This window comes from Balaenoptera acutorostrata, chromosome 16 (genome assembly GCF_949987535.1).
Source record: "Balaenoptera acutorostrata chromosome 16, mBalAcu1.1, whole genome shotgun sequence".
NCBI lineage: Eukaryota > Metazoa > Chordata > Mammalia > Artiodactyla > Balaenopteridae > Balaenoptera > Balaenoptera acutorostrata.
Genome location: NC_080079.1, coordinates 82,231,287 through 82,252,339, shown reverse-complemented (window position 1 = coordinate 82,252,339; position 21,053 = coordinate 82,231,287). Strand labels below are relative to the sequence as shown.

General features: G+C 36.0%; 1 protein-coding gene and 1 long non-coding RNA gene across 3 annotated transcripts in view; one reads left to right on the top strand and one right to left on the bottom strand.

Moving 5' to 3' along the window:
• Positions 1-16,848, bottom strand: part of PHYHIPL (phytanoyl-CoA 2-hydroxylase interacting protein like) — an 89,242-nt gene extending 72,394 nt beyond the window's left edge. Inside the window, exon 1 of the mRNA XM_007170826.3 lies at positions 16,422-16,848. Coding sequence (XP_007170888.1) covers positions 16,422-16,527 — 106 coding nt within the window. The 5' untranslated portion in view covers positions 16,528-16,848. The remainder of the gene's footprint in view (positions 1-16,421) is intronic.
• Positions 16,838-21,053, top strand: part of LOC130705078 (uncharacterized) — a 415,252-nt gene continuing 411,036 nt past the window's right edge. For both annotated transcript variants that reach the window (XR_009005739.1, XR_009005740.1), the window contains exon 1: positions 16,838-17,089. This is a non-coding gene — a long non-coding RNA (uncharacterized LOC130705078). The remainder of the gene's footprint in view (positions 17,090-21,053) is intronic.

The following is a 21,053-nucleotide window of genomic DNA, read 5'->3' as shown; positions in this document are numbered from 1 at the left end:
CCCATGCACTCTGGAGCCCCCAGGCAACAACTAGAGAGAGAGAAAAGAAAAAAAAAAAACCCGCACGCCATAACTAGAGAGAAGTTCACGCACTGCAACAAAGAGCCCGCGCTGCAACGAAAGATCCTGCATGCCTCAGTGAAGATCCCACATGCCACAACTAAGACCAGATGCAGCCAAAAATAAAATATAATAAATAATATGATAAAATCTAAAAAGAAAGTAGCTAGATCTTGAAAGTTCTCATCACGAGAAAAAAATTATAACTAAGTATGGTGATGGATGTTAACTGGACTTATTTTGTGATCATTTTCCAATATATACAAATATGAAATCATTACATTGTATTCCTGAAACTAATATAATGTTATGTCAACTATACCTCTATAAAATACATTTAAGGAATGTTTTTGATGGTAAAGAATACTTAATTATGTTATGTAATCTTAATATCCACCTTTGAACATTGAGTGGATTTATACAGATATACCTTGCTATGTAAAGCAAGATGTGTAAAAACAGAATATAATAAAAATTCATTCTTAAAACTTTTTTTGATCTTGTACTCCTATACAAAAAAGTGCTGAGAGTGTACTCATAAGTGCAGGTATTTCTTCATAAATAATACACAAATACTATCGTACGAAATATACAGTCACCCCTTGGTATCTGAAAGAGACTCATTCCAGGACCCACTGTGGATATCAAAATCCACAGATGCTGAAGTCCCAGAGTCAGCCTTCTGTATCCGAGGTTTCACATCTGGGATTCAACCAACTGTGGATGGTATAGAACTGTAGTATTTATTGAAAAAAATCTGTGTATAAGTGGACCTGTGTAGTTCAAACCTGAGTTGTTCAAGGGTCAACCGTATTACGAACATTATAGATTAAGGACAAAATAGAAATTTAAAATAATAAAATACATATTTTAAAAATTTTATTACTAAAATAAGTATATGAGTATGTGTTCTTATTTTGATAATCTATTTTAATATTTTGTGACATAGCAATTCAAATGACAACCTCTAAACTTGATTTATTTTTTACCTGTTTTGAGGGCTGTCACACTTGCAAAAGATATCACACAAGAATGGGTACATCAGAATGGAGAAAGTGCATCAGTAGGTGTCTTACTAAATATTAATATTTTTTTATTTCTCAATTCCATACACCAATCATATAAAGGCACCCCAGGCACATACAGTATAGATGACAGTTTGATATACCAAGTATTAATCTATATAAGTAAAATTAATCGAACTTACTTTTTCTTATATTAGATAAGATAAAAATAAATATTACTAGAACTTCTATTACTTTCTTCCATGGCCCAATTAATTATCTTATATGACCTCTAGCGTTCATACACAGTATACCCATAGCATTTACACAACACTCTTGAAAGTCCTTACATTGTAGAAACAAACCATATAACTTTCCCATAAAAAGTAGCAGAGTATAACAGAAAAATGTAAGTAAGCCATTTGCAGACTCTTAATGATAATACAGGACTGTGAAAGTCATTTTAAAAGCAACTAAAGTAAATTTTGACACCATAATAAATTATGATACCTTATACTGTTAGTATAATAACAGTAGTCAATGCAAAAATTTTGCAAAACTACTTTTCAATTTAACAAAAACTATTCTGGGTAAAAATCCCTCTTCTCCTTTCTGCTTCCTTACATCATCACACTTCGCTTTCCTAGGAGTCATTTTTTACTTAAAAACAACGTTTTTGACATTTCACAACAGTTCTGTGTGCTCAGAGAAAAAATTAAAGAAATGTTGATAGAAATGCTGGGCAAAAAACTTTGCAAACTCTTAGGTAAATGATACAAATGCAGCATTCTAGAGTGTTTTTGAAATTTAACTATCAGCACAGTAACAATTTAGCTATCTTTGACATGGCCTATAAATAGATGAAGATAAAAATGTTATATCTTTGTATTTCCAATGTCTACTATTTACTTTCCCTCATAAAAATTTCAGAAATAATTTAAGAAAGCATAGTTTAAGACAATTTAGTTGGTATTACATCTCACTGCCATTTTGCCCTTCTGTCAAATTTTTCAGAAGGAAACAAGAACACTAGAGAAATGACAGCGAGCACTACAGTGGTTGATTAATGTGTTTTGTAAGTTTAGATTTCATATTTTAGATTTTCTTAAAGGACAGCATATCTGCATTTTAAAGTGTAATGAATATAAGTAAGTACACACACATACATACATTTTGTTTGTGCTAAATAGCATCATGCATGTATCCAGGAAAATACATTTAATTTTTTCATTAAAATATTAATACATCATAATGAAACTAAGTGGTCTTCTTGTATGTCAAAAAATTTAAATAGTAATATATTAATACTAAAAGCAAAATTACTGGTAAAAATATTTTTCAAATTACTGTGAAATCAGTGAAGAAAAAGTTCAGTGACTGCTGACCCATATGAAGCTTTTAGAAATATCTGTGAAGCTCTTAAAAATATTTATATAAATGAAGATACTCTTCTATAATACATAGTGCAGAATAAAAATTCTGGTAGAGGTGGCTAGATTGTATTTGGAACATTTATCATTATTTCAACCTCAAATTTTATTACTGTAAATTTTATTATTAGAATTTGAATGAATAAAGCTTTTAGCAAAACAAATAATGCAAACAGCAAATTCCAGAATCACTGCCTTTTTAGTCATTAGGCTTTCCTGTTTTCATTTTTCTTTAATCACTAAAAATAACAACCAAAAAAGCATAGCAAGCTCCAGGGAAATTAATATTGGACATACTGAACTGTACTAAAATATGTAAAAATAGGCTCAAATACCCAACCTTAGCACAGCTCGAAAACGTTATACAAAACTATATGTATTAAAATGGAAGGTTTACCTAAACTTATACCAAAAAATCTGCAAGGAACAAAAATTAAGTGAAAAAAGACAATGTCTTATTTAGGCTAGCATTCAATACATACCATAGCAAACATTAAATTTAGTAGGTTCGAAGTCAAAAGAAAATCTTGGAAATACATGTTCAGTATGAAAGTTTTAGAAATAGCTTTGGTGAAGATTTTAGTTTCTGTAGTCTCAAGTGTTTACTTTATGCACTGTAGACTGTTGTCAAGGAGGGAAAAATTAGTCCAGTGTATTTCCACAGTAAGCACAGAAAATTATATACTTAACTCTCTTTCCAGTGGATATAAGAGAGAGAAATCTATCAAGTATAGAGCTTAGGTCAATTGTATTTCCTCCATGTTAACTGCCCCAAAAAACTACTCCCAAGCCAAATTTAATTATATAAAAGTCATTAATTTTCAAATGCTCCTTTTAGACACCACAAAAAAGGACACCAACATTTGAATTTATTCATTCTAACGAGCAGTTCAACAATTTGGCATGAGTCTAAAAGACTGACTAGAAGATGAAGGAAAAAACACTTGATAAAGGAGCAATAGAAAACAGCTTGAAAAGGACTACCAAATTCCATCTTTATCCTCAAACGCACTCCCTATGAGACATAGACAGATATTTCTAACAGCCTCCTGGATGTTTCCATCTAGGTATTCCACAAATATCTGAAACCTAGCTTGCCCAGAAAAGACTTTAATAGCTTGTTAATAGCTTGTTAACAAGGCTTCGCCTTCACATTCACTCCAACCAACAATTACTACTTTATTTCCTGGCATCAAAATGTACCCAATCTCCCAATCTAGAAAATTTAGCCATCAACAACAACTCCTTTTTCACGTCTCACACTTCCAATTTAATCACAAAGTCAACAGATTTTTACTTCAAAAATGTTATTCAATTCCACCCCCAATTTTTATCTTCTTCTTAACAATCCTATTATCTATAATTGCTCTGTAAGTGGTTAGATTCCTGAGCTCAATATCTCAGTTCATTCCCCAAATGAGTATATTTATTAAAACAAAATATGCAATATCTCTTCCTTACCTAAGAACTTCTTTGGTCGTGCTGCCTACTGCAGTGGTTCTCCAAGTGTGGTCTCCGAATCACCAACATTAGCATCACCTGGAAACTTGTTAGAAATGCAAATTCTTGGGCTCCACCCCAGAACTAAGGGATCAGAAACTCTAGGGGGTGGGGCCGAGCAATCTGTTTTAAGAAGCCCTCTTGGTGATAAATGTTGAGATTCCATGGTTTAAGTTGGTTCTGACAAATTATTTATTTATTTTTAACACAAAGGTGATTAAGATGTTCAGCAAGCATTATCATTTAACTTTCTTCTTAATTTTTGAACTATTTTGAAAACTGAATACAAATAGCATACATCAAATTGTGCTGTATCATGTGATTTGGGTTAAACATCAAAATAAAAATTTGCCTGCTACTTCAGTGCACGAAATGGCACAATGTATAAAAAGGTTACGGCTCTGATCATGTTTCATGTTTGTTTTTTAAATTCAAGACAGCAAGTATATACTCAAGTAAAATTTTGCAAACATTATGTGTTTACATGCAGTGTTCAATTAGTTGCAGGCAAGGCTCAGGTGCATCTCTTTGTCCCTTCAGCTCAACAGAACAAATTAAATAGAAGGGCTTATTATGAATTTTGTGTACTTCTTGATGTTTGTGATAAAGTTATTCTAAGTTTGGGTTATAGTTACACTTTTTTCCAGTATAGGTTATGAAATAATTACCTATAAAACTAGAAATGGATCCCTAGTTAAAAGCAGGAATGCTGAATAAATGTTAACATGGATGTACTGAGACTGATTTGGTTCAAGACGTCTCAAAGTTTTACTACTAATTAGTAACAGCTGATCTTTCAGCTAACATTTGGGAGCTCTCACCAAAGCTAAAACATGATGCTAAATTTCAATGATAGTCATCTGGTCAGTAGAATGTACATTGTACTGATAAATTTTTTTTTTTTTTTTTTATAAATTTATTTATTTATTTTATTTATGGCTGTGTTGGGTCTTCGTTTCTGTGCGAGGGCTTTCTCCAGTTGCAGCGAGCGGGGGCCACTCTTCATCGCGGTGCGCGGGCCTCTCACTATCGCGGCCTCTCTTGTTGCGGAGCACATGCTCCAGACGCGCAGGCTCAGTAGCTGTGGCTCACGGGCCCAGTTGCTCCGCGGCATGTGGGATCTTCCCAGACCAGGGCTCGAACCCGTGTGCCCTGCATTGGCAGGCAGACTCTCAACCACTGCGCCACCAGGGAAGCCCCATGTACTGATAAATTTTAAATGATAAATTTTCATTGGGTTTCATACGTCAAGGTTTGCAAATAAAGATACCCTTTGCCTTCCAAAAGTTTGCTTCATGTCACTTCACTTTCACGAAATATCTACACTAGTACCTGTTTTTGCCAACCAAAAAAAATCCAAAGAGGATTTTTCCCTTCTACAAAAAGAGGCAAAAAGCAAAGAATAGCTTTCAGCGTTTGTTTTGCAGAGAGCCATTATTGAGGCAGTGTGCACCCCAAACCAGGAGAGCTGCACTGCCAAGTTCCTTCCCTGGGAACTACACTCTGAACCGCAGCATCAAGCCTGCAGAGCTCTGAACTGTGTCTGTGAGCATCTGTGCTTTATCTGGATTTATTCTGTGCATGATTAGCAAGATGTGTCCTAAGGTAACTGCTTCTTCACTTTATACCATTTTGGCTTACTAAAGCTTTCAGAAGAAAGCTCTACTTTTGGATATCGAGAGGAACCTGTAATGATACAGTCTTTGACAAGTTCCATAATTTTGAAAAAAAGTGTGCCTGAAGTTATTGTAAATCTTGGAATTAAAATAAAATGTGCTCAGAACAAAGTCACCATTTTACCCATGAACAACAGCATATATGATTGGAGGAAAATCTTATTAAATCCTGCATGACAGTGTAACAAATATGTTAAATTAGTAAACTTATCAAAAAACTGAAATAAATATTGGTACATGTCTAAAAATGCAGAGAATACAATATTATTCATCACATATGCTTGATTAATTCAAATACTGAAATTATATAAAATCTTTCCAATTTAACTGCATTAGAATATGAATGTGGCAGATCTCTCCATTTACTTTTGTAGAAGTTTCTCAAATAGGTCAATTCAAGGATGCTAAAACAACACACAATGGACAAGACAATTTTAATGTCTGCATCAGGTTTTTACACATCATCAACTAAACTGTCAGAATTGTTGAGACAACTCTATTAAAGGAAGCAGGTAAAATTTTTAAAATCTCAGGTGGTAGCTCCTATAAAAGCTGTTGTCAGCTTTCATTAGGTAGCAACTGTTCACTAATAAGGAATGGCTATTAAGATACTTCAAAATAGTTTTTCCTCATCACATACAGACTATCATTTAAATTGATGGATTTTTCTCCTTTTTTTTTCTGAAGTTAGCTGTAATGTTACAGATAGAAAATTTCAAAATTCATTTTTTTCACACCAAACTTAGATAGGTGTCCTGAAGCAAGGTATGAATATTTCGAAAGAAACAAGAAATACTTTATTTATTCATTAAAAAGCCCTTTTATAAATCTTTCAAATATAAATAATAGGCACACTAATATGATTATATAGCTTTGTAACAAGTTGAAAAACTCAATCTGACAAAACAGTCACAAACATTACCAAGCTTATAAATGCAGATAAAGTATCAGTAATGAAACTGATCCTTACAGTTAACAGTCATCATTCAAGTAAATTAAATTAAGCTGTTCTGAAATTTTAAGAGACCAGTGAAAAAATATGAGCATTTAAAAATGTTGTCAATGAATATCTTAGAATATTTTAAGATACATTATTTTTGCACTGAACAATGAAAAAATGAACTGATGGATGAATCAATTCTATCACTTCCCTCCAAAAGGATTTATTCAATTGGGACTTAATTTGATTCATTTTGGGGGAAGAAATCTTACTATTTCTCTAAAGTCTGAATCAATTTATTTGAAGAGTATCCTGAGAAGGCAAAATAAGTTTAAAAGAAAAACCATACCATTTGCCACTACTTATTTGTATGAATCAGAATTTCCTACGGACAATGCAATAAAAATAAAATTCAGAAATAAAGTGGATGCTGAGGCTGATATTAAATAACAATTTTAAAGTATAACCGCTAATTTTAATTTCTCACTTAATCGACTTAATTTGAAAAACGATGCATGTTTGAAATTCCAGGATAAATGTATACTAATAAAATGCTACTTTTACTTGTTAGAGTTTTGTAAAATGTGGTATTTTTGTTTTAAAAGGTTCTCTACAAATTAGAAAATTTGAAATCTACTAATAAGATTTCAAACTAGATAAATCCAAACTATAGATCATGGCATAATCTAGCTAGCCCTAACTAGCGTTTAGTTTATTTTCTCACAAGTAGCACTTCTTTCCTTCAGCAATACTAAATGCTATGTATTCCTAGGACATACATGGTGTTATGCCTTTATATATGCACTTATCCTGCTGGAAATTCCTTTATCCTGCTTCTAGAAATTTTTTACTTTACTTTTAATACCCAGAAAAAATGTTGTTTCTCTCTATGAAGCCATCTGAGAGGCTCAGGACAGAATTAACCACTTTTTCTTCTCTACTCTTATTTATTTATTTATTTTTAAACATCTTTATTGGAGTATAATTACTTTACAATGGTGTGTTAGTTTCTGCTTTATAACAAAGCGAATCAGTTATACATCTACATATGTCCCCATATCTCTTCCCTCTTGCATCTCCCTCCCTCCCACCCTCCCTATCCCACTCCTCTAGGTGGTCATAAAGCACCGAGCTTATCTCCCCGTGCTATGCGGCTGCTTCATTCCTACTAGCTATTTTACATTTGGTAGTGTATATATGTCCATGCCACTCTCTCACTTTCTCCCAGATTACCCTTCCCCTCCCCATATCCTCAAGTCCATTCTCTATAGGTATGCATCTTTATTCCCGTCTTGCCCCTAGGTTCTTCTGACCAATTTTTTCTTCTTCTTTTTTTTTTAGATTCCATATATATGTGTGAGCATACAGTATTTTTCTCTTTCTGACTTACTTCACTCTGTATGACAGTCTCTAGGTCCATCCACCTCACTACAAATAACTCAGTTTCATTCCTTTTTATGGCTGAGTAATATTCTATTGTATATATGTGCCACATCTTCTTTATCCATTCATCTGTTGATGGACACTTAGGTTGCTTCCATGTCCTGGCTATTGTAAATAGAGCTGCAATGAACATTTTGGTACATGACTCTTCTTAAATTATGGTTTTCTCAGGGTATATGCCCAGTAGTGGGATTGCTGGGTCGTATGGTAGTTCTATTTTTAGTTTTTTAAGGAACCTCCATGCTGTTCTCCATAGTGGATGTATCAATTTACATTCCCACCAACAGTGCAAGAGGGTTCCCTTTTCTCCACACCCTCTCCAGCATTTATTGTTTGTAGATTTTTTGATGATGGCCATTCTGACCGGTGTGAGATGATATCTCATTGTAGTTTTGATATGCATTTCTCTAATGATTAATGATGTTGAACATATTTTCATGTGTTCATTGGCAATCTGTATATCTTCTTTGGAGAAATGTCTATTTAGGTGTTCTGCCCATTTTTGGATTGGGTTGCTTGTTTTTTTGATACTGAGCTGCATCTACTCTTATTATATCCTTATCCCATATTATATTCATCTATTTAAATATATCATCTCCCTAATTGTCAGCAATTCCTTTGAATGCAGGATCCAAGTTCCATTCATTCTTGGGTCCTTTTTCCCCGTTCTTAATATAGACCCTAAAGTTGCGATACATGTATAAACAGTAAAAATACCAGGCAAGTAAAAAAACAGAAGGAAACAAAGTGCAAATATTAACTGGCTTAGTACCTAAAAATTAACCTTTGAACAAGAATAGAACGGCACTGTCCTCTAGCTATTGTACTCAAAGTGAGGTCTGCAAACTATTTACCAGTCTGTGATGAGATAAATATAAAAATTAGGATTGAGCATTTAGAAACTTTTATAGGAATCTGACAGTAAGTTTTATGTCTGCTGAATCTTTTTGGATCTTTTAAATTTCATTTTTCTAATAATTCATTTTTATTGTATTTTTATAATGTCTAAGTGATAGATTGAATATTCAAAAAAACCCAACAAAATACAGATAGATTGGGAAGCAGTGTATGAAACTATGGAAATAGAAAGATGAGTAAGATCTTGCCTCTTTTTCAATGAGAATTTAGTTTAGAAGGAAGAATATGATATACACATAAAATTTTATAATATGTATCAATATAACTATCAGTATTTCTCAAAGTTCATGTTATCATTTTTGATACTTTAAAACATATTTATTAATGGAATTGTAAGCATACCTGGAAATACTAATGTATAACTAGTATTTCTTTCTAAATGATGTTTTAGTAAGAAAGCAGCCATAGACAATATATAAACAAATGAGCATGGCTTTATTCCAGTAAAATTTTACTTTAAAACCTGGCAGCAGGTGTTTGGATTTGGCCCAAGGACTGTAACTTGCTGATCCCTGTTCTACATCATAGACACAACTCTAAAATGCAATCATAAAGAACATATCACATACCTGATGCTCAAAAACTGTCATTTTTCTTTGCATTTATCAACAGCTTTAAAAACTTTAAAGACTGAGAGATTTACCAACATTCAGTCTTAGAGAAGGTAAGACACTATTTTTCAAGAAAAATCACAGTAAGTATATTGAAAAAATATTTTGCAGCTTGTCTTTAATGGCATGCGTCTAGGAAAGTTATAAGCCTTTCATACCATTATTAGATAGCAACACTCGCATAGGCTATAGAAAACAAAAAGACAGATTTATTTACAGTAGTTGCCACTACCGCTGCAACTAGTAGTGTATATGCAAAACTCCCACAACCCGTTTAAAATGAACCACAAACTTGGCCCAGATAGTCACAATATCACAAACAAAACTAACCACGATTCAGAGTATGATGCTTTTTGTTCAACTCACATCTAGTGAGGGACTTCAAAATGTAGAGCACTTGTTTGCATTAACAAGCCTGGATCGTAGATTTATTTCATCTTTGGGGTTCAAAATTGGCCTTCCCCAGGATGTGATAATTCCTTACCTTCAAGGGGTGAGACACAAAGCTCATCAGAGGTCACTCTAAAACTGAAGTCAAATTCTAGACTTCCTTTTTCACCTAAGTTCTAGCCTCCCCAGTGAAATACATAGTTCTATGAACAATTCTCTTCCTCATTCTAGAACTCTTTTCCCCAGAACATAAGAGGAACTGCTAAAGGTTTAATATAAGTTTCCAAGGAAGTCTCTTATGTTAGATTTCAAATGTCTTTATGTACATGTTCTTTTCACTTTATACTAAATCCCTGTGAAAAGTCTCCTAAGACTCCAAAACTACCTTTATTCAGATGACTCAAAAATCTCTATGTCATAATCCTCTATAAGGTATCAAGTGGTTTAGTAATGATTCTCAAAATATTATCACTGGATGTTAAGTAGCCCTAAAGAGTGGGAATAGTGGGAATCAAGAAAAAGGAGAGTCTAAGAAGAATGTAAATGGGTTCTCTTGTGGGGATCCACATTGAAACAATAATGAGAACGCAGTATATAATACTGTTCTGGGAATGATTTTTCTGAGAGGGAAGCACCCCTGGAAAAGGGCTAGGGACATATTTAGATGTCCACTGAGACCTAAAATTTGAGATGTAAAATACTGTCATCACAATGTCTAAATACTCTTTCCTTTCTCCTTTTTTTCATTCTTGTCAATGATTCTTCAGATTTCCTAGACGTAAAATCCTAAAGTTACCCCCGGTCACTTTTCATTTTGCTTGAAAATTCAATCAATCACAAATTATTGGTAATTACTTTTAGATTTTTCTTATACCATTGCCACTCACTATCCTCCCATGGAGAACAGGCTGAGGCTGCCTATTTTTCCTGTTGAGACTCTTCAAATCTTCTAATACATTTCTGCTAGAAGTCCTCCCCCAATACTAATTTTACTTCTCAAATGTATGTGTATAAAATACAGTCTTCTTAATAAGACAGTTTAACTATTGTCTAGTAATAATAAAATACTTAAAACAGTTAAAAATGAGGCAAATGCTTTAGAGTAGTAAAGACAGAATTTAAATAATTTATAAATAATAAAAAGATTCTTTATAGAGAAAGTTAAAAGAAATGTAAAACAAACCCAAGAAAGAGGCAAATGCTATAAGGAGAACTTAAGTTATACATTTAAGGGCAGAGAAGGAAAACCAAAAACTAGAAGGATCATGCTTACTGCAGTAACTGATGCAGCTGCTGTTATTACCAAAGCCCAGGATAAAACATAAATGTCATCATGAAACTATACTCACATAAGTTAAGGGAAAAATCAAGCTTAGGCCTAAACAGAGGGAAACATCAGCAGCAATTTTTTTTTTTTAAGTGACTTGGAAAAAAAAAAAAAAGTGACTTGGAAGTTGCCTAGATAGTGTTCTATAGAGTGAATTTCTAACTGGCTTACTTACCTAGGCAAGAATGTTACCACTTACGACATATCGGTCATTCTACCACTGGAGGGAGCCTGGTCACATATCCTTTGATGTGACTTTAAAAACTTCCTGGTCTCCTCTGGGAATGAATTAGAACCCCTACCAAGAATATAAATTCGTTTAACATAATGTGATGGTTTTCAAGCCTTTTGCTTGTTTCTTTTAGTTTTTCTTTTCTTTTTGTTTTGTTTCATACTCACTAATGAAAATTTACAGCATCTCTATAGTCATATCAGGGTCAAAGAAATGAACCCAGAGATCACATGTGTTGGTATAGATCTATACTTAGAAAAAAATCATAAAGAAAACAATTGCTAAATCAAGAACAGAGAAGGGCTCTGATGCAAATACCTACCAAAGCAGGTATCAAGGTCACAAGGTACATGAAAAACAGCAAACAGTAGGTTCAAAATAGAAGCTGAAAATAGCTTTTAGGATTAATGCTGAGAATGATATTACTGATGCGATAGAAAAATATAAGCAAAGGATAGAGTACTGTAACTGTGATTTTACTGTTCTTTTCAAATTCAGAATTTACAGTTTCCATTGACTACTCATGAAGTTGAAGTGACATAAGAAGGATTTACTATGTAAACAAAACACAACTGAAATTTTAAAAAAAGATCTAAACATTGGCCAAAAAATAAGAATTAAAAAGCAGTTCAACTCAAGAAGGTATGTGGAGAATAACAGTCCATTAAAAATAATTATTATTCTCTATTTTGTGTCAAGAACTGTGAGAAATGGTATATAATACTTCACTGAATATCTCAGCAATCCTACAGGACTGACATTATTATACCCATATTACATGAGAAAGCTTGAGGCTAAAAAATGGTTAAGTAATTTGCCTAAGATAACATATCTATCAAGAGTAAATATTGTATGAGAGGTCTGATTCTAAAATGGTATTACCACCATGCTATTTGCATGTCAGTGAGACTGAGTAATGCCTACCTTACATTCTTGTACTATGAAAGGTAATAGTTAAGGGTATTTGTCCTAGATGTCTGCTTTAGAAAATATGTCCAAGAATTATCTAATACAGCGTTGTGTTACTAAGCACTCCTGTATTACCATTTGTTTCCAAAATTAAAATTTAATTCACACATCAGTAAGCATAAAGAAAGTCTCAACTGATTTATAATTTAAATAAATATGATAGAGTCCAAATTCAAAGGAATTTACCTTTTAAAATATGTTAAAAAAAGAGAAAACCTTTTCCCTTTTCTTCCGCAAACTACTGTTAGACAAAGACAGGGAAATCTGTCAGCTTCTGCCTGTGCAATTCCTTTAAAATGTGTTCCCTTGCTGACTAGCATCATACACTCCACAAACCGTATCTAGGCAGTCATAAAATGCCCGAATCATGGAAATAATACTTATTAAAGCTAGAAAGCCTTGGGGGTGGATTAAATGCTATACAACAAATTAACTTTGTATTTTCTTCTTTACTATTATAACAAGAGTGCAGGGAGCTTGGATGCATATAAAGCAACATAAAGATAAATCTTTCCTTCTCGGCAAGGAAATAAAGCTTCAATATGTATATGTATGATGAGAAAAGATGAAGAGAAGTACGTAGAATTCTATATGTGGGGTCAGAGCTGTTTTGTCGTGTCACAGGTCAGTGAGGGTCTGAAGTATCTATGTGAAGAAACAAACTGGAAATAAGTTCCCATATTACTAATGCTTCCCGATGAAAAATTAATGTTTTTTTCTTGGATTTTTTTTGAAAAGCCACAATTAAAGTACATCATATATGCAACTTGAGGCTACTTCAGCACAGCAGAGGCGAATAACAGAAACACTCTTTTACTTACAACAGAGATTATAGAAACTACTAGATTTACAGCACATCTTCAGAGGTTTCCTAATAGAAGTCGATCCAGAATCCTCATTTTGAACTACAAGTAACATCTAGGCAGGGCCATGTATTAGCAACCAAAGCACACATGCCTAGGATAAAAGCACACATGAGATAATATGTGTGTATAAGAACCCTCTTGCTTAATTAAAAAATCCAATTATATGACCACTTGGACTCTATTCCATATTCTTCAGAGACTATTAAATATTTTGAGGAACGATGAGAAAAAGAAGCATTGTGAATTGTTGCTAATAATGTAAACAGATTGTAAGAAAAAAGGCAAGTGACAGAAAAAAAAAAACATAAAAGACGAGAGCCAGGGAAGCATAAGACATACAGTTATGTTTACCAGCAGCTATAGATCTTGGTTGATGCAATATGCAAAACATTATAAAATTAAAAATGTCTATCAGTGGAGAAGGTAAAAGGAAATGTTTATTAAACAATCATATGATACTTTCTCTTATTCTACTTTATTCCACTTCTAAGGAATTAATATTGCTCTAATTTTTCCCATCATCAGATTAATATTAGGGTAAAATAAAGTAAGTAAAGAGCAAAAAAGACAAATCTATTTCTATAATAAAATTATGAAAATATAGCACTTATTATGTACTTAAGCACATAATAGATCTACCACATACTAATTTTTCTATGTTATATATTTTCAGCAGTAAAATAATGAGACCTGAGAGGGAGTGAAAGTAAGGGAGTGAAGGAAGCAAATGCATCTAGCTGAAAATTTCTCAATATAAAATTATGATAAATAAGATCTGGTTGAAAAACTTAATGCAGCATTTAAAAATTGTTCTGTAAAAATAACCATATCACCTTCTCTAAATTATTCCTATGACACCAACTTAACATTTTTGGAATTGACATATAAAGTAGAGTCACAAAATGAAAAGTTAGGCATTTAACAACATCTTTACACTAGCTATTTTCAAATTTTACACATCTTTTAATAGAAGAGTTAGCCCTCTGTATTTGTTGGCATAAGCTATTTTATAAAATGAAACCCTACTTAATTAATCTGTGTTGACTCAGAAGTCTGCAAATAAGTATTAATTTTCATAGATACTGCCTAGTGCCAATACCCCCCCCATTAAATGTTACATAATTTGCTCATTTTGCAAGGATTAGTAATGTGAACTAAAACAACTAAAAAATATTACCAAAATAAAATAACTTCTACTCTAGGAGGAGAGACCATGGTAAATGCAGCACATTAAGTTTTGTACTCTACATTATTAACTCTGTAAAGGTCATTTTAAAAACTTTATTTTTCTTAGTATCTTGGAAACAGGTGGTAAATGCAATTTTAAGTATTGATTACTGGCTTCTGAGGAGCAACCATGAATTGCCCATTTCCAATAACTACAGTAATGAGCTTTTGATAAATCACTGAAGTAAATGAAAATAAAATCTGCCTTTATTTTATTAGATTCTTGGTTTTCTGTCAAACCAGTCCAGGAAAATAAAAATATTTACAGTGGTAACATTACAAAAAGTCATTTCACAAAAGTATAAACAAACCCATAGGACTACAGGACTTCCTATGTGGTATGTTAAAAATAATCTGTATAGTCTAATAATGCAACCTTATATATGGAATAACAAAACAATGAATCTTTTTAATACCATAAATATGTGCACTTAATACTATGGTGACCAAAACAATTTAAGGATAAAGAAAATATAAGCAGCTTTTGCAAGAATATTTATTATCCATACTACACCTGTTTCATAATTATTTAAAGCAGCTCTGGCTTCAAAGAGCAATTAATCAAAGACCCATTGTCCTAAAGTTATTATTAAACGGAAACTCGGTGTTCAGTTGACCTAAACCGTACTGTATAGCAACGCCTAACCAAGTTATTACTATTTTAATGGACTGAAACAAAACCTCTGCTCTCTACTTGGATTACATACTGATCAATTTTATGACCTTATTGTGAGTATATTAGTATATCTACATAACCTTGGCTAAAAAACCATTTTCAAATCATCGTCTCTATATACAGTTAAACATTAATTTCATGTATGGCCAAAACTGTTCATCTTGACAACACATAAATTGTTTTTCCTTTGTCACATGTATAATTTTTACAATTATTAGGCCAATCAATACGAATCAGATGGCTTCTTTACAAATGAAGTTTTTTCCGCATTACTGAAATAGCACTGACTCTCCAACTACTCCAACTAAGACAGAAGCACTGTGACTACCCGTGCTGCACGTACTACCACCGGTTTCTCTCTTTAACGCTCAGACCGACGTTTAATCAACGTCCTTCTTCAGGAGACTGCCAACTTTAACCACAGAATAAGCGGTATAATATCAGGACACAATGGCGAGTACTCGCCCCATATTCTGAATCACGGCAGATGTACGAGGCCACTTCCTTCACAGATATTGGACAGTTTCTGAATCACAGCCCCAAACGGCGAAGCTGGTGGCTGTCCTTGGTGCTGAAATGCACTCTTTTTCTGCCCCCTAACTGAAAAAACTGTCACCCCAATCCCATTTTGAGAGGATAAAAACACTTGTAAATGTAGATGTTCGAAAAAGGAACCGGTAAGTTTCTGGGCAGAGACCGCTAACTAGTGTGTGTGCGGGGAGAGGCGGGGGGGCGCGCAGGCTGGAAACCCCCTGAGCGCATCTCCCCTTCGATGCCGGGAGACCCAGGACGGCGGGACTGCGGCAAAGATCAAAAGCGCCGCGTCCCGGGCAGGAGCCGCGGGCGGGAACGGCGCCCTCGCGAGGGCAGCCCTCGGCCGGGGCCAGGCGGGGGGCGAGGCCGGCGAGGGGCGCCGAGGCCGGGGACGACGGCGACTCTCCCCGCCAACGGGCGAGCCCCGAGGTGCTTTTGTTTTTGGGGTCTGAGGGGCCGGAGGGTGGGCGAAGGGGAGCCCCCACCGGCATTCATTTGCACAGGGGGGACAACAAAAGACCCTGCCGCCCGGGCGGGCAGGGGCGGCTGAGCCAGAGCGGCCGCGGTGCCTGGCCGTGGGCTCGACCCCCCGCTCCTCACCGTCCCGGCCACTCTTACCGTCCCGGTCGCACAGCTGAATGGCCTCCAGACTGAGGTTTTTGATCACCTCCTCACAGGGGCTGGTGGGGCTGCTGAGGGGATGATCCAGGCGCGGCACCTCCATTTTTCTAACCCCCTTCTCACGTCCGCCTGCTTCGTATCCAGGCTCTCTCCGTGGACCGTGTGAGAGAGAAGGGCGGGAAAGGGAAAGGGAGTGGCGGAGGAGGGGAAGAGGCCTGGGACGCGGCACCGAGGAGCCGAGGCGACGGCAGTGGCGGGAGCTCCACGGAGCGTGCGGCTCTGAGAAGCCGAGACAGACCCGGCGCGAGGGCGGGAGGCGGCGCGCTCCCGGCGGGGAGGGGACGCGGCGCGCGGGGAACGTGAGGGAGAAGGCACGGGGCGCGCACGCGCGCGAGAGGACGCGCCCACCTGCTGGCGCGCGGCGCTCCCTGCCCCCCAACCCCTCGGCCTTCCGCGCGTACGCGGCCCGGGGGCCCCTCGTGCCTCGGCGCTCGCAACCCCGCGCGTGAGGCGTCGGACGGCTGAGCGCGCCGGAACGGCGGGCGTGGCGGGGCGTGGCGGAGGCGCTCGCCTGTCCATCTCTGCTGGCGAGGGCGGTTCGGCGTTCTTTCCCTCCTCACAGTGTTAGTCGGACCAGGTTGGCACTGCGGCGTCTGCACGAGGAGGTGAGAGTGAGCAGTTTGTTTGTTTATCAAGGATTGGAAGAATGAGGGTCCAGACCCTTTTATATAGGGTTTTGGAGCCAGCAGGCTACCTTCGCCCCCTCAAGGTCCCGGGCTACGCGCAGCCCAGACTTAACGTGTTCCGCCAGCCATTCCTCAGAAACAGCTGCGTCTGTGTGAGAAATGAGCGGATTAACTGAGTGGCATGGTTTAGGGACAGGATTTTGGTCGTCCCGAAGGAGGGGCAGACAGGGGAGTTCAGACCTGCCAGGAAAGTGAGGGAATGAGGAGATGCCCGCCAGCCTGCTGGAAAGGCAGCAGACGTGCTTTGGGGGCCCCAGCTCCCCACCCCAAACTTCTCAGTCTGTCTTCATTCATTCATCCATTTATTCACCCACCAAATAAGTGATAAGCGCTTACTCTGTGCCAGGCTTTGTTCTGGGCGCCAGTGAAGGTGGAAGAGACGGTACCTGCCCTCAAGGATATGGAAGGAACCTTCTCCACGTGGAAAATGTGCTTCCTTAAGCTACCCTACACTTGTCTGCCCATTTTTTTAAAATGTCACTTAAGATTTAGCAATAAGTCACTCAGTGGAGGTGCAAATGATTTTTAAAAAGAAAACAGAGGTCACAGCCTGTTGATCTCTGTTGCCATTTGCGTCTTTGGAATAGTTTTTAGTTTCGTTGCTATCTGGGGATCAAAAGTAGTGACCGCTCCCCTTCTGAGTGTGGATTCTTACTTGAAATTAAAGTTCCTTTTCACTGATTTTCCAACTTCAAACCTAGATGTTAACCAATAGAGTAACAATTTACATAAAGATTGCTGTATACTACCCTTTCTAGTCACATCCATTTAGCCATAACAGGACTAAATCTAGTTAATTGACGCCTCATAAAACAGATGAACCAACTTAGGGTAAAACAAGCCTGTGAGACAATTTGGCACGACTGCAAGTTGTTAAAAATCTGTGGAAGATAACTGGGTCTCTTAAAGGGAAACGTCCTCATTATGAACTTAGGTATTAATGAAGATGGATTGCCTTCGTGTAGTTTGAGAGAACTTTTGTGTCAAGGTAGGAGTGTCCCCAAGGAGAGGATAAATTTTTACTTGTCAAGAAATATGACAAGATGGGGCTTATTAGTGAATTTCCTGTGTTCCAAAGACGAACACGGTTTCAACTAGAAATTGATATTGTCAGCCCAACCACAGTGGGTTCATCTTTCGGAGTGGTGGTAAACTTACAAATCTTAAAAGGAACTATGTAAGATAGATGACCAATTTATTGATTTACAGATGAGACATATAATTCATGCATATAATTAAAATTATAACTTATACAGATATTTAGGAAGCACCTGCTGTGTCCAAGGACAATACACTAGATGTTGGAAAATTTGAGTTCATATCTATGAGGAAAGATAGACATTGAAAAAGTAAAATGATGTGTTACGGAAGAGGAAGTATGGGAGCTTGTGGAAGTGCACACAGGGACCCCACCGTAGTTTGGTTAGTTAGGAAAGCCTCTAAAAGGATTTTATGTTAAAGGAATGGGAAATGTGTGAAAGGCTTTAAAAAGGAAATTACCATGATCAGATTTTTTACCATTACACAGAAAATGTGTGTAATGAGAAAGGGGGTAATGTTTTGAGAAATAGTAATGTGATTTTCTGGGCATAAGACCTCTTCAATCCTAAGCACCTTTCTGCTGAGGATTTAGATTATTACATAAGAAAATGAAAATTCTTTTCTTCTCATACCTAAGTTGCAGTGGGAGTAATTGTAATCCCCATACACTTACATCATTTAATTGTTAGCTTGAGGTGCCCACTATTACAGTCAAGATCCTACCAATCATTCAAGCTCGAACTCAAATGGTACATTCTCTATAAAGAGTATTCCCACTGCCAAAAATCTTTTTGTTTTATTTACATGGGGCTTTATATTTATCTACAGACATAGTCACACTATGATTTATAAGTTATTATTATACATGAAAAATCAGGCTCAAATTTGAAAAGGATCTTAAATATATCCTAATTCAATCCCTTATCCAGTGCTGAAGCCCTTGACAAGAAGTTGTTTACCTTTGAATAAATGGTAAATTAAAATCCTAATGAAGTAATCTAAAGTCTTACTCATTCTGAGCCCAAACATGCCTACTGTAAGGTCAGTACAAAGGCCTTAATTTTCCCCTCTGTCAGTCATACACAATCATGATAATCCTGCTTCCTTCTGCACATATATATTCAATTCTCTGGGTAAATGCTGCTAGTTCTTTCAAACATTTCTGATATCACATTGCTTTGAGTCCCTCTCTCACTCTGGACACTGTCCTCTGGATAGCTCTAATTTTTGTAAGAGTTCATAGGTGAACACACTAGGGGTAGAAATATAATAATATATAATACAAATATTATAAATGATATTACAAATATATATAGGGAAATACACAGTAGTCTATCACTGTCTTTGCTCTATATGCCAGACATCTTGTAACACAGCCCAGGAACACATTAGCTTTTCTGACAGTGTTATCACTCTGCTTACACGTCCTGAGCTTACAGTCAGATAAAACCTATCCTTCTTCCCTGAACATTTCTTAATTCCCCCCTTGATGTTGTAAGTTTTGAGTACATATTATAGTATTTGCATAGAGAAGATACTCAGTACAATTTGCTAAATTATTTGATTGAAGTTCATTCAGTACTTTTAATGTGTTTAATTAAATTGTTGCAACTAGCCTAGGATTTTCTCAAACCCAAAGAAAGAGTAGGTTACAAAAGTCCTTTAGGTAAGTTTTTAAGTGCAGAGGTCATTCTTATAGGACCCACAGCTGTAGGCACAACCCAGCTTTTTATTATTAGGCAGAAGGCAAAGCGTGAGAACCAAAACCATAGGTAGAAGCAAACTCAAAAAAATGCATAGTAAATGAAGGAGTGTTTTTTCTTTATCTCATAACATTACTGTAACTTTTCCTAAGCTCTTATTATAAATGGTAGCATGAAAGAAAACTCATGATTGATAGAGACAAACTTGAAAGCAACTCAAATACTCTAAATTCTTTAATTTGATTCAAGTTGAGTAGAGTCTGGACTTGTGAAGATCAAATGAGATAATGCATATGAAAGTGTTGTGTGAGCTGTGAGGCACTTCAGAAAGTTAGGATGTTGTTATTACTGGGCACTAAGAATGCCATTAAGAAAGGATTTCCTGTCAATTTTACAGTACAAATTTCTGGATATATTTTAATAGCTATTTCAAAACATTAAGAACTTCCATATTTAGAATATCTTTATGATTCAGTATGTTGGGGCCCTTAAAAATTATGCCTCGTTTTGTTTGCTTTGGGTTTTATCTTAGTGATAGATTTTTGCCAAACCCATAAGCAAATATTCAACATTGAATCCCTGCCCAGTATTTGATTTCTACACTCCTAATTCTGTATCACCAAACACTGATGGGAGAACGTAGAGAACTATAATGACCTGATCCATTATAAATCCATGCTGTCAAAATTCAGCTTGCTTAACAATTCAATGGCTATTGCAGACCACTTCTCTTTGAAATCCCCCAGCTCTACTCTCACTTTCAAAAGATGATCTCTCTGTCTCTCTTTCCTGGAAAAAAAAAGGAAGGCAGAGTGAAGTTTCTCTTTTGTTCTTACCTTTAGCTCAGTAGGTCCTGGTAAAACTTGCTACTTTGCCTTCCTTCATCTGTGCTCTCCATTCAGTGCCTGTGTATTGCAGAATATAGTTAACTCCCTGTTTTTACCCCCTCCACCTGTTTTGGTCTTTTTCTTTCCTCTGATTCTCTTTTTTGTTTTTAAACATTACCAAATCTCCCTGATTCTTTTTTCTTGATTAAACATCATTTTATTTTAAATTAGGGTTTAACAGATAAATTATTTCTGAATGGTCACAACTAAATCCCTTGCTAGTATGTTAGCATTATACATAAACATAAAATA